Source organism: Haliotis rufescens, unplaced genomic scaffold (genome assembly GCF_023055435.1).
Source record: "Haliotis rufescens isolate VD_foot unplaced genomic scaffold, xgHalRufe1.0.p SCAF_16, whole genome shotgun sequence".
Lineage (NCBI taxonomy): Eukaryota > Metazoa > Mollusca > Gastropoda > Lepetellida > Haliotidae > Haliotis > Haliotis rufescens.
The window spans coordinates 9,145,337-9,160,195 of record NW_025963846.1 but is presented as its reverse complement, the minus strand read 5'-3'; the positions used below and the strand labels follow the sequence as shown (position 1 = coordinate 9,160,195).

Here is a 14,859-nt window from a genome sequence, read left to right as displayed (position 1 = left end):
GGAAGAGAATTTTTAAAAACCTGCACCCCCCCTCCTCCTCCCCGAATATCAAAAGGTTGGACCCTAAGTACGTATATGCTTATTAGTTGATAGCTTTATTGCAAGTCTGTACTTCAGGAGACCTGTGAAGATCCAGGGTAGAATAGGTCTTCAGTAACCCATGCTTGCCGTAAAAGGCGACTAAGCTTGTCGTTAGAGGCAACTAACAGGATCGGGTGGTCAGGCTCGCTGACATGGTTGATGCGTGTCATAGTATCCCAATTGCGTGGATCGATGCGCATGATGTCAATCAATGGATTGTCTGGTCCAGACTCGATTATTGACAGACCGCCGTCATATAGTTGGAATATTTTTTTAGTGCGGCGTTAAACAACAAACAAACTAACCCTACTTCAGGAATATGTTTGTTTGTAAGTTCGTGAAATCGTCTCCTGGTTGTAGAGAAGTTCGTACTTTAGGAATATGTTTGTGAGTTCGTGAAATCGTCTCCTGGTTGTAGAGAAGTTCGTACTTTAGGAATATGTTTGTGAGTTCGTGAAATCGTCTCCTGGTAGTAGAGAAGTTTGTACTTCAGGAATATGCTTGTGAGTTCGTGAAATCGTCTCCTGGTTGTAGAGAAGTTTGTACTTCAGGAATATGTTTGTGAGTTCGTGAAATCATCCCTTGGTTGTAGAGAAGTGAGGTGTTCAAGTACCGACTCCGAGGCCAGTCCGACAAGTCGAAGATCCTGAAGGGAGATCTGGTGTGTGCTAATGGCATGATCCACATCACCAACTCTCTCATCACCATGGAGCCAGAGATCGTGGGAGATCCTGAGGTACCTGTTAGGCTGGAGCACCTGCATGAAACCAAAACCATAAACTGTATTGTTTAGTGATATTAGATAACATGAATCTAAAGTTAATCGTAAGACAATGAAATTGTATGCCTTTCATACTATCAAACACCCCTCTATATCTATAAGTACACAAGAAGTGAAATATCATCTCTCAGTAATGATAACCTAACTATGTCATAATTCTAATTCTAAAACTTTAAGGTGATCGGCAATTATATAGTCTTACAGTCTCAGTATAATCTTGACTTTAGAACAACTATTCCTGTGATGAAGTGTTGAATTAGTAAATGAAATAATATATTTTAAATGAATTTCATAAATATTTGATAAATAAGTTGATTGATAAACACATTCAAAGTTATTTTCTGGAGGATTGTCACCCTGTGATTCGGAGGTAGTGTTGGTCCTCAGTATCCTGTTCCTGCCGTGAAAACGACAGATTAGATCAGGAGGCCAGGCTTAGGTTGATTGTGTGTCATTGTACCCTGATTGTGTTAGATGCTGCTCATGATGTCACCCACATGTTTTTTCCCCAAACGTCAGGCTGATGGGATGTAACTAGAAATGTTTCTCTCTGCAGCACAATGCAACAATGACTGTTGAGAAACTGGTTGGCTGTGTTTAAACTTTGTATCAGGTGACTCTATGGTTCTATTTCTGTTGTCAGAAAACTGTGCTGGATATGATAAACCAGGAGGGGAGGTACCGCAGATTCCAGTCCCATGTTCAGGTCAGTATTATGTATTGTAATCTGTTGTACAATATACAGTCTCACGTTCAGGTCGGTATTATGTATTGTAATCTGTTGTACAATATACAGTCTCACGTTCAGGTCAGTATTGTGTATTGTAATCTGTTGTACAATATACAGTCTCAAGTTCAGGTCAGTATTATGTATTGTAATGTGTTATACAATATACAGTCTCACGTTCAGGTCAGTATTGTGTATTGTAATCTGTTGTACAATATACAGTCTCACGTTCAGGTCGGTAATATGTATTGTAATCTGTTGTACAATATACAGTCTCACGTTCAGGTCAGTATTATGTATTGTAATCTGTTGTACAATATACAGTCTCACGTTCAGGTCAGTATTGTGTATTGTAATCTTTTGTACAATATACAGTCTCACATTCAGGTCAGTATTGTGTATTGTAATCTGTTGTACAATATACAGTCTCACGTTCAGGTCAGTATTATGTATTGTAATCTGTTGTACAATATACAGTCTCACGTTCAGGTCAGTATTATGTATTGTAATCTGTTGTACAATATACAGTCTCACGTTCAGGTCAGTATTGTGTATTGTAATCTTTTGTACAATATACAGTCTCACATTCAGGTCAGTATTGTGTATTGTAATCTGTTGTACAATATACAGTCTCACGTTCAGGTCAGTATTATGTATTGTAATCTGTTGTACAATATACAGTCTCACGTTCAGGTCAGTATTGTGTGTTGTAATGTGTCATACAATGTACCACCTCACATTCAAGTCAGTATGTATGTGTTATACAATGTACCACCTCACATTCAAGTCATTATGTATGTGTTATACAATGTACCACCTCACATTCAAGTCAGTATATATGTGTTATACAATGTACCACCTCACATTCAAGTCAGTATATATGTGTTATACAATGTACCACCTCACATTCAAGTCAGTGTGTATGTGTCATACAATGTACCACCTCACATTCAAGTCAGTGTGTATGTGTCATACAATGTACCACACCACATTCATGTCAGTATATATGTGTTACACAATGTACCATCTCACATTCAAGTCAGTATATATGTGTTATACAATGTACCCCACCACATTCAAGTCAGTATACATGTTTCATATGATGTACCGCCTCACATTCAAGTCAGTATGTATGTGTCATACAATGTACCACCTCACATTCAAGTCCGTATGTATGTGTTATACAATGTACCACCTCACATTCAAGTCAGTATGAATGTGTTACACAATGTACCACACCACATTCAAGTCAGTATGTATGTGTTATGCAATGTACCACACCACATTCAAGTCAGAATGTATGTGTTTTACAATGTACCACCTCACATTCAAGTCAGTATATATGTGTTATACAATGTACCACCTCACATTCAAGTCAGTATGAATGTGTTACACAATGTACCACCTTACATTCAAGTCAGTATGTATGTGTTATGCAATGTACCACACCACATTCAAGTCCGTATGTATGTGTTTTACAATGTACCACCTTACATTCAAGTCAATATGTATGTGTCATACAATGTACCACATCACATTCAAGTCAGTATACATGTGTCATTCAATGTACCACTTCACATTCAAGTCAATATGTATGTGAGTGTGCTCTGATTACAGAGGCTGGGACTGGAGAGTCTGTTTGAGGCAGGCAACGTGACAGTGTTTGTCCCCAACAACCGGGTGTGGGACGATCTGCCGGAAGGCACCGTGGAATACCTCATGTCTTATGACGGATTCCCTACTCTAAGGAAAATCATGGAAAACCATATATTCCCCGGAACGGTAATGTTAACATCTGAAAGAGTGAAGTGTAAACATAAAGGTTGAAGTGTTCATAAAATCTCAATCCTTCCTTTGTTAGGGACTGGTCGTTTGTTATAGGGGATGGGGTGAGAGGTGTTTTGGAATTTTGGAACGGTGGGGAGGTTGGTGGTTGGGGGGGGGGAGAGCCGATGATACTGTATCATATTACTGTACTATTTAATTAACCGTTTTTTCATGGTCCCTTCCCTATGATAAATGAGCACTCCCTTGATAAAAAGGCTCAGTGAATTCAATTATTGTTAGTGTGTCAAATAAATTGAAAATATATATGGACATGCAACCTCCCCTCAGTGGCAAAATGCTAGTGTTAGAAGTTTCAATTTTAGATATCAACAAGCAATGACAGTTAGTAATGATTACAAAGTATTAATCACAATTTATTAATTTTTGCAATGCTACATTGATAATTGCAATTTAATGTAACATTAATGAAGGATATGGTTGTACAAGACATTTGATATTTTGACAACCTAAATAACATTAGTACCTTGATAAATTGTTAATAAGGCCTACCAATCCTGTAATCATATGAAGCATTATTACAGAGATATACAGGGAAACAAAACATTTTTTCGTCACATTTTTGTTTGCATAGTTTGTGCAAGAAATGACTCATTTTCTTTGGGCCAAAAACATATCACCCTGTTAGAAGGCTTCATTTCCCTGACATGTTCTGATAAAACTGTAAATGTAACAAATATTTCCTGTATTTCAGACGCATGTCGCTGATTTGATCAATAAAAGGCGAATCATCTCCCTGTCTAACTCTGCTGTCAGTATAGGCATCAGACCCACCGTAAGTCTAAGCTCTACCTAGGCTACATCATCACACAGGGGACACAGGGCTCTACCTAGGCTACATCATCACCCTGGGGACACAGGGCTCTACCTAGGCTACATCATCACCCTGGGGACACAGGGCTCTACCTAGGCTACATCATCACCCTGGGGACACAGGGCTCTACCTAGGCTACATCATCACCCAGGGGACACAAGGCTTTACCTAGGCTACATCATCACACAGGAGACACAGGGCTCTACCTAGGCTACATCATCACCCAGGGGACACAGGGCTCTACCTAGGCTACATCATCACCCAGGGGACACAGGGCTCTACCTAGGCTACAACATCACCCAGGGAACACAGGGCTCTACCTAGGATACATCATCACACAGGGGACACAGGGCTCTAACTAGGCTACATGGGAAGCATCAGTGTTATTAAAACACTGAACTAGAAGTTATGTCATTTGTTGTTTTTCGTAGCAACAACTACTAATAATTCTAGCCTAGTTGTTAAAGCGTTCGCTTGTCACACTGAGGACCCAGGTTCGATTCCCGACATGGATACAATATGTGAAGCCCATTTCTGGTGTCCCCCGCTGGAATATTGCTAAAAGCATCGTAAAACCATACTCACTCACTCACTCACTCACTCACTCACTCACTCACTAATAAGAATTCAAGTTTGATACATCATCAATTCTTGATTCCATAAAAGTTGGGTCTTGCAACTTTTGACAAGAACTGGTAGGACTACCATGTAGCCAGTCATGTGGTCTGAGGGAAATGTATTTCAAGCGTGCAACCCTGTTGTTGTCAGGACCTAAGTGTTGTCAGGATCTGTATGTTGTCAGGACCTAAGTGTTGTCAGGATCTGTGTGTTGTCAGGATCTGAGTGTTGTCAGGATCTGTGTGTGGTCAGGATCTGAGAGTTGTCAGGATCTGAGTGTTGTCAGGATCTGTATGTTGTCAGGATCTGTGTGTTGTCAGGATCTGAGTGTTGTCAGGATCTGTGTGTGGTCAGGATCTGAGAGTTGTCAGGATCTGAGTGTTGTCAGGATCTGAGAGTTGTCAGGATCTGAGTGTTGTCAGGATCTGTATGTTGTCAGGATCTGTATGTTGTCAGGATCTGAGTGTTGTCAGGATCTGAGAGTTGTCAGGACCTAAGTGTTGTCAGGATCTGTGTGTGGTCAGGATCTGAGAGTTGTCAGGACCTAAGTGTTGTCAGGATCTGTATGTTGTCAGGACCTAAGTGTTGTCAGGATCTGTGTGTTGTCAGGATCTGAGTGTTGTCAGGATCTGTGTGTGGTCAGGATCTGAGAGTTGTCAGGATCTGAGTGTTGTCAGGATCTGAGAGTTGTCAGGATCTGAGTGTTGTCAGGATCTGTATGTTGTCAGGATCTGTATGTTGTCAGGATCTGAGTGTTGTCAGGATCTGAGAGTTGTCAGGACCTAAGTGTTGTCAGGATCTGTGTGTGGTCAGGATCTGAGAGTTGTCAGGACCTAAGTGTTGTCAGGATCTGTATGTTGTCAGGATCTGTGTGTTGTCAGGATCTGAGTGTTGTCAGGATCTGTGTGTGGTCAGGATCTGTGTGTTGTCAGGATCTGAGTGTTGTCAGGATCTGTGTGTGGTCAGGATCTGAGAGTTGTCAGGATCTGACTGTTGTCAGGATCTGTATGTTGTCAGGATCTGAGTGTTGTCAGGATCTGTATGTTGTCAGGATCTGTGTGTTGTCAGGATCTGAGTGTTGTCAGGATCTGAGTGTTGTCAGGATCTGTGTGTGGTCAGGATCTGAGAGTTGTCAGGATCTGAGTGTTGTCAGGATCTGAGTGTTGTCAGGATCTGAGAGTTGTCAGGATCTGAGTGTTGTCAGGATCTGTATGTTGTCAGGATCTAAGTGTTGTCAGGATCTGTATGTTGTCAGGATCTGAGTGTTGTCAGGATCTGTATGTTGTCAGGATTTGAGTGTTGTCAGGATCTGAGTGTTGTCAGGATCTGTATGTTGTCAGGATTCTGTATGTTGTCAGGATCTGAGTGTTGTCAGGATCTGTGTGTTGTCAGGATCTGAGAGTTGTCAGGATCTGTGTGTTGTCAGGATCTGTATGTTGTCAGGATTTGAGTGTTGTCAGGATCTGAGTGTTGTCAGGATCTGAGTGTTGTCAGGATTCTGTATGTTGTCAGGATCTGAGTGTTGTCAGGATCTGTTGGTTCCCTTCAATCAATAATGTTAAACTAAACATGAAACTTTTTGGACCTGTCAACAGCTAAATACAAGTGACCTCTACCAAGCTGTCACATTAGTTATATTATAAGTATTATCAGGAAATTAGAACTTCTTAGTTCTTAATTGGGGAATTTTTACTGACATTTGTTGCAGATTTTGGCCCGAAAATCGGCCTCTGAGCAGTTCTAGACACATTGCTGCAATGTGACAAAATGAGGTGATAATTTCTATGACTTGTGTCACCTTGGATTTTAGTCCCATTACCACTGTCACATCATTGCTGAAATACCATTCAAAGAGTCATTTTTACCTGTGAAGATCCAGGTAAGAATAGGTCTTCTGATTTGTTTTACTGATGATGATGTCATTTCTGATGTCCCTAGGGCCTGATACAGTTGAACGGCAATGTGAACATCTCGCAGGCTGACATTACCTGCAGGAACGGCATCTACTACCACATCGAGAGTCTCCTAGTGCCTGCTGACATGGGGGACGTGCTGCCCAAACGCTGCGATGTCAGGACCTTCCGAATTGTTCGGGTAGGCAGATGGCCTCACTTCAACCAGATGTTTTATAAATAGAAATAAAGTTTATGTGATCATTTCTGCAGTGGTCTTACATGTAATAAAAATTCAACAGTTCCAAAATATATTTTGACAGAGGTTTTCATTGATTGTTACTTGTTTGCATGTGTGTTGTCAACACTGTCCAATATGTGTCTCCCTAGGCTATTTCTGTGGAGAATTGTCTAGTATACATGTCTGTCTATGGGATTCTGGTTAGCAGTCAGCACTATCCAAAAGACTTGTCTATCTAATGGATTCTGATTTGAAATGGTCAGCATTAGACACAGTGTATGGCTCCCTGTTACAGGCCTGTGTTTAGTCAACCCAATCTCATTAAAATCAGATCTTAGTTCTCGCTATCGCTATCGAGGACATCCCATTACAGGTCACGTCAGAACGACCTTTCATCCAACCAATCAAAGCGTTGCTTACCAGATCATGAAAGTGACAGACGGAATGTGTATTCTGGTCATGCAACCTTGAAATATTTAACACAGGGTATTCCAAATGACAGTTACAGGTTTTATGTTTATATCCATACAATCTAGGCCATCTATAAGCCATTCCAGAATGTTCTTTTTATCAGTTTTAAATTTTTTAAACGAGAATATGTCAAAATATGTTTCGAAGCGTAGTCGTCAGTTTGAAACTAGTGTCATAAAGCTCGAGAAAGTTGCTTTGTGATTGGCTAATGTCAATTTCTTGTCAGTCATTTCATTGATCGGTCAAAGTTCGCGAAAGGTCGTACTGACGTGAACCGTAACGGGATGTCCTCAGATCTTTGTTTAGCGGTAGTGAAAACTAAGCTCTGATTTTAATGAGATTGTTAGTCAACCAATACACTGAGGATATGTTGTGTGTTGTTTTCTTCCAGGGTTCCTGCGATGTGTGTTATGGTGACCTTAAATGTCCACTACCAACAGATAAACCACTGGTGAGTACAGGGTATAACATAGATAAACCATTGGTGAGTACAGGGTATAACATAGATAAACCATTGGTGAGTACAGGGTATAACATGGATAAACCATTGGTGAGTACTGGGAATAACATGGATAAACCATTGGTGAGTACAGGGTATAACATGGATAAACCATTGGCGAGTACAGGGTATAACATGGATAAACCATTGGTGAGTACTGGGAATAACATGGATAAACCATTGGTGAGTACAGGGTATAACATGGATAAACCATTGGTGAGTACAGGGTATAACATGGATAAACCATTGGTGAGTACAGGGTATAACATGGATAAACCATTGGTGAGTACTGGGAATAACATATATAAACCATTGGTGAGTACTGTTTATAACACAGATAAACCATTTGTGAGTATTTGTATAACATGGATAAACCATTTGTAAGTTAGAGATTAACATAGATAAACCATTTGTGAGTAGGGTATAACATAGATAAACCATTGGTGAGTACTAAGTATAACATGGATAAACCATTGGTGAGTAAGGGTATAACTTAGATAGACCATTGTGTACAGGTCTAGAGTGATGGGGTACTTCATGTGTAGGTATATGTGTAGGTATATTATTAATTATGGTGTCACGCCTTGCCCAATATTTTCTGCTGACCTAATATGACGCCGTCTACGGCCACAAAAGACACCATAACGAACTGATTATGCCGAAAAGTTTACACATTTTGGTATCTTCATTGCACATGTCATGTCAAAGTGAACAGTTGACACTTACAATCAGTATAAATGACAGGACCAGTACATATGTTTCCGATACAGCCCTTTAATCATCTTCCCGAGGCAAGAGAGTTAACTGACTCTAAAGTCCAGTTTCCACCCTTGCCGAACTAGGCTGGAATTCCTGGGCTTGATCGTAGTGCCACCAGTTATGTCCCTTCTGAGCCTCTCCTATGGACCAATCACCAGTCAGGGTGATCTAATCGTTCATTAAGATCTATATTGTGATAAAATGGGTCTTACATCGTGAAATGCATAAAATCACATGAACACCATGATTAAAAACTTGACAAGATTCGGAAAGTATGTGCTGACAACAAGTTGGTGGTGCACATGCTTTGCAAATTCTGCAATCGACCGAAATATGGACGACAGTTTACGAACCGGATTTCGATTTTGTTTCGCGATTTTGATTGAACTATGCATAGACTCGTTAGTCCAGCCAAAATGTAACTCCATAATACCAGCTTAGTTCGGCAAGGGTGGAAACTGGACTTTTTGTTAACTCCCTTGCCTCGGGAAGATGCCCTTTAATGTAAACACAAATTTTAACAATGGAATATATAATGCCCTAAATGTGAACGTTTAAACAAGTATTATAGCTAAAATGGATAGAATTATAATCAAACTGCCCACATGTTAACAGGAATCTGGGGTCAACTGTAACTTGCTCCTAACCAGGGGGTTAGTATCATTAGCGTCACATTTCTTGTTTGTGACGTCATCCTGTATTATGTTCTATGACGTTGTGACCTTTTGTAAATCAGTGACCTCCGTTGTGAGCTTTTTTCCTGTATAATTTTTGGTAATAAATTCATGAACGTAGTTACTTTGAAAATTAATGTCTTTGCACATCACAATTAATTATTTTAAAACACAAACAGTGTCAAATAACGAATTTCTGCACCAGAATGTTCTTGTGAAATATGTGAGGTGGGTGTTGGAAAATCCAAGATGGCTGTTACTGACAGTAAACAGTCTCATATTAGGTCAGTAACAACCATCTCTGATTTTTACTGACTGTATATGGGCTCATGTGGGTAAGTAGTTCTGCTCTCTGATTGGTCAATCTCACTTTGAGGCATAATTAAGTAGTGTAGGTTACTGTGTTTGCAGCACCAGCTGTTAAAGATACTACTGGTGCAACTCTTGATGACACGTAACCTTTGAGCACTTTTGTTGGGAATGATGATGATGTTGATGATGATGATGTTATTCTTGTAGTACTACTATTTTCCTGTAATCTATGAAGCTGTTTAGTTAATTGTTACACTGTGTTTCCTTCTTTCAGAAAACTGTTATAAGTGGATGTCGCTACTGGGTGAATATCGAGGGACAGTATGTGGCATATGTTGGATGTGCTCGCATGTGCAACAGGACATACACGGTCAGTATAAGTTATAGTAACATCATACAGGTATGCAATATATCTGCACAAGAGACATGGTCCGTATAACACAGAGCAACACCACCAGGGGGTTAGTATACAGGTATGCAATATATCTGCTCAAGAGACCTGGGCCCACTTGCACAAAGTGATCTTAGCGCTACGACTATTGTAAGCCTATGTTAAAGTATGGGAGTTACGATCATCTTAGTGCTAAGATCGCTTTGTGCAAGTGGGCCCTGGTCAGTATAACACATAGCAACACCACCAGGGGGTTAATATACAGGTATGCAATATATCTGCACAAGAGACCTGGTCAGTGTAACACATAGCAACACCACCAGGGAGTTAGTATAAAGTTGCACAATATTTTTGTATTCCAGCGGGAAAAAGTAGCTCGGTTTCATATAAAGACATGTAAATGTTATTGAAAATAACAGCATAATATTTGGTCATTTATCTAATCAATGATTTATCATAACAAATTCATTGACAACCTGGTAACAGGAGACAAAGCGAAACCCCCTAAAATGGTTGGTGTAAAAACCCAATTAACAATGTCAATATTGGGTGTGACAACCATTTGCGTTGATACAGGCGAGGCAGCCGTGGGGCATTGAAGACAACAGATGATAGAAACTGCATGAGGGATGTTATTCCAAATGTCAACTAGATTGGCCTAACTGAGCTGGCATTACTGGCAGGTTATGGTCCTGTCGTAGACATCGTTCTATCTCATCCCTGACATGTTCTATGGGGAATAGGTCTGGAGAAACACCCGGCCATGGCAGCACAGCATGGGTGTGTTGGCTGTCATTATCCTGCTGCAATGTGACATCACTTCCCTGCATTTGCAAAAAGATTAAAACATGATCTCGAACGATGTTGTCCCTGTATGTTATGTCATTCAAGTGATTAACAATGATGAGGTGTGTTCTCCCATGAGTTGTGGAGCCACCCCATACCATTACACTTCCACCCCCTAATTGACATTGAGTGCAGCAAGCATCGCTAAAACTTTCTCCTGGATGCCTGTAGACCCTTGCACGACCATCAGAGCTGTCCAGATGACTTATCTGTGAATAGTATACTGTCCCAGTTTGTCTTCTGAACTTCAGATTCTGTCCCCATCAAGTTTTGCTTGACTGATGGTGACATGGAAGCAAAATTGGGCATATTGCTGGACGTCTGGTGCGAATGTTGTGCTCCCTCAACCAGTTGCATACAGTTCTGCCACTACATTGTATCAACTCAGTAGATGCACCAACCGAATATGGTTGTCTTGTTGATGTGACACCACACACATGGACGACCAAAGAGATAATACATGGATCTCCAAAGAGATAATACTGTGTTTCCATGAACATGAAAATGTCTGGCAACTTCGTTTTGCAACATACCCTTTGCAAGTAGACGTTGATTTTCAGAAAGCTGTGGCATTGCGTAAGCATTATTTATGGCATGGCATTGTACCCCAGAGGCATGGATTGTTGATTATAATATCAATCACTGGTTTGTTTGGTCAAGATTCAGACAGTTACAAGCTGCTGTGGTGAACCTAGATTGTTGAAACGACCCCAGTTCACTTTCAGTAAAACAGTTTCTCCAAATGCATATATATAAATTACGTGAGAATATTACTTGTTTCTTTCACCCACAGAGGAAACGATGTTGCCCAGGTTTCTATGGTGAAGACTGTCAGTCGTGTCCAGGGGGCTTCCAGAGGCCATGCAATGGGAGGGGCAAGGTGAGTTACAGTGTATGATCTAAGCCTGACTAAATTTCAAGCATGGGCCATAACAAAGTAAACTAGAGAATGTAGTACATAGTTTGAGTAGTTCATTGCAAGTGTATTTGGTCCGTTGAGGAAGTTTGTATATTAGTGACAGACAGCTAAATGTGATATAGGAGTCCAAAAGGAAACGGAAATGGAAAAGAACGAGTACCAAGCAGTCATCAAGATTTTGATTTTATCAATGTCAATCAATCTTTATTTGTACTTGAGGCCTCAGGCCCATATACAAAGTAAACAAAGTATGCAAAAATACCAATTATACATCAAGGGTGATGGCGGTTTATCATATATATATATATATTTAATGATAACAGAGTGTACAGTATAATGATAACATGCTCTCCTTACAAGTGAAGCTTTACGAAATATTAACAGGTTTTCTACTATAGCTGGATCATAATCATTCATCATTAAATTAACAAAATATTTGGATGGGGATTTGCTTAAATATTTCTTTTCTACAAAAAGGTTTCTCAAATCATTAAAACATGGGCATTTCAGTATTATGTGGAATTCATCCTCTAACTCATTTAAATTACAATTATGACAGATTCTTTTACTTTTTTCAACATTTTTCCATCTTCTAACATTTATGTAGATTTTTGGATCTCCAGTTCTTAAAAGAACTAAGTATCTTCTATGGATTACATAATTTTGCAATACACAAATGGTTCAGCATTTAATCAAAATTTGTATTTACTGTAACTATCGACTTTATTTTGACTTAAGAGAAGTACCCCCTAAGAAATTCATGACCATATGAAATTTAGAGCTAATTGAGGAGGATTTCGTCAAATTCAAACAGAGATTACCGGTAGTAATGGGTGATGAAACATGGGTCTACCACTTTGATCCTGAGTCAAAACATCAGTCCATGGAATGGCACCATTCCACTTCTCCTGCACCAAAGAAATTCAAGTCTTCAAGATCAGTAAAGAAAGTTGTGGCCACTGTATTCTGTGATGCAAAGGGTGTGATCCTTGTTGATTTCTTAGAAAGTCAAAAGACGATTACTGGTGTCTACTATGCTGATTTGCTTCATTGCCTGAGAGATTCTATCAAGCGGTGAGGAATGCTACTACTTCATGTCAATGCCTCTTCTCACGCCTCTCAACTTACAAAGGCTACTGTGTGACAATGTGGGTTCCTCAACCTCCATACTCACCAGACCTGGCACCAAGTGATTTCCACCTAAGCTGAAAGAACACCTTCGTGGAAAGCGCTATGACGACAATGATGACCTCAAAGCTGCCGTGAATGGGTTTTTCAGGGTGGCTTCAGAAAACTTCTTCCTGACTGTCATTGAAAAGCTTCACTATCGATATGAGAAGTGTATTGAAAAGCAGGGAGATTATGTTGCAAACCAAATTTAAGAACACTTAAACAAATGTTTGTTTTGTTTGTTAGGCTTAGAACGCTTTTGACCAGCCCAGGGGGACCAACCCAGGGGGACAGGAGGCTGTAAAGATTGGGTAGAGCAGAGTAAAATCTTAAGCTGTCCCCACTGGGAGATCCCAGCTGTGTAATGGAAGGACAAGATGGGATAAGGGCGGGGCAGAGTGTACTCTCTTGCTGTCCCCATAGGGAGATCCCAGCTGTGTAATGGGAGGGGCAAGATGGGATAAGGGCGGGGCAGAGTGTACTCGCTTGCTGTCCCCATAGGGAGATCCCAGCTGTGTAATGGGAGGGTCATGATGGGATAAGGGCGGGCAGAGTGTACTCTCTTGCTGTCCCCATAGGGAGATCCCAGCTGTGTAATGGGAGGGTCATGATGGGATAAGGGCAGGGCAGAGTGTACTCTCTTACTGTCCCCATAGGGAGATCCCAGCTGTGTAATGAGAGGACAAGATGGGATAAGGGCGGGGCAGAGTGTACTCTCTTGCTGTCCCCACAGGGAGATCCCAGCTGTGTAATGGGAGGGGCATGATGGGATAAGGGCGGGGCAGAGTGTACTCTCTTGCTGTCCCCATAGGGAGATCCCAGCTGTGTAATGGGAGGGGCAAGATGGGATAAGGGCGATGCAGAGTAAACTCTCTTGCTGTCCCCATAGGGAGATCCCAGCTGTGTAATGAGAGGACAAGATGGGATAAGGACGGGGCAGAATGAACTCTCTCACTGTCCCCATAGGGAAATCCCAGCTGTGTAATGAGAGGGGCATGATGGGATAAGGGCGGTGCAGAGTGTACTCTCTTGCTGTCCCCATAGGGAGATCCCAGCTGTGTAATGAGAGGACAAGATGGGATAAGGACGGGGCAGAGTGTACTCGCTTGCTGTCCCCATAGGGAGATCCCAGCTGTGTAATGAGAGGGGCATGATGGGATAAGGACGGGGCAGAATGAACTCTCTCGCTGTCCCCATAGGGAGATCCCAGCTGTGTAATGGGAGGGGCAAGGGGATAAGGGCGGTGCAGAGTGTACTCTCTTGCTGTCCCCATAGGGAGATCCCAGCTGTGTAATGGGAGGGGCAAGGTGGAACAGGATTGGAGCCCCATTGATATGTTAAGCCTCTTTCCCCTATTCCCTATAAGCCTTGCAATGGGAGGGAAAGAAAGGGGTATGAATAGTATGCTAGTAGTTGACCCTCAACTTTGACCTAATGTTAATGGTCAAAGCAGAAACGACTATCAAACCGTTGAGATATTAGCTGTGTAGCAAATTTCTTGTTTTGGACGACAATTTCAGAAGAATGTTTTACGCAGGAAAATATCTTGACATTTCAAAAATATCTGCCCCTAACATCAGCGTAAAGTTTCTAATTTTTCTGATATTTGGATCCAAGCGTGCTTGTCAGCTTGAAAGTGTTAAATAAAACACACCAGACGACTCCCAAAGTGTGATGGTTTTATACACTCTTTGAACAGTATTTCAGTTATGTAGCTGTGTGTCAACTTCTTGTGGGAGGAAAGGCCAAAGTGATGATTTTTTAATACAAAATACAACATTTGATATTTTCTATTGAATAAAATACCTTTCTCTCCTTC

The 14,859-nt window shown here is 41.0% G+C and overlaps 1 protein-coding gene across 3 annotated transcripts in view; it reads left to right on the top strand.

Moving 5' to 3' along the window:
* LOC124136676 (stabilin-2-like) overlaps positions 1-14,859 on the top strand; it is a 232,634-nt gene that overhangs the window by 36,834 nt on the left and 180,941 nt on the right. For all 3 annotated transcript variants that reach the window (XM_048396837.1, XM_048396838.1, XM_048396836.1), the window contains exons 11-18: positions 674-817; positions 1,506-1,568; positions 3,207-3,371; positions 4,129-4,209; positions 6,805-6,960; positions 7,862-7,921; positions 9,989-10,084; positions 11,745-11,831. In XM_048396837.1, coding sequence (XP_048252794.1) covers positions 674-817; positions 1,506-1,568; positions 3,207-3,371; positions 4,129-4,209; positions 6,805-6,960; positions 7,862-7,921; positions 9,989-10,084; positions 11,745-11,831 — 852 coding nt within the window. The remainder of the gene's footprint in view (positions 1-673; positions 818-1,505; positions 1,569-3,206; positions 3,372-4,128; positions 4,210-6,804; positions 6,961-7,861; positions 7,922-9,988; positions 10,085-11,744; positions 11,832-14,859) is intronic.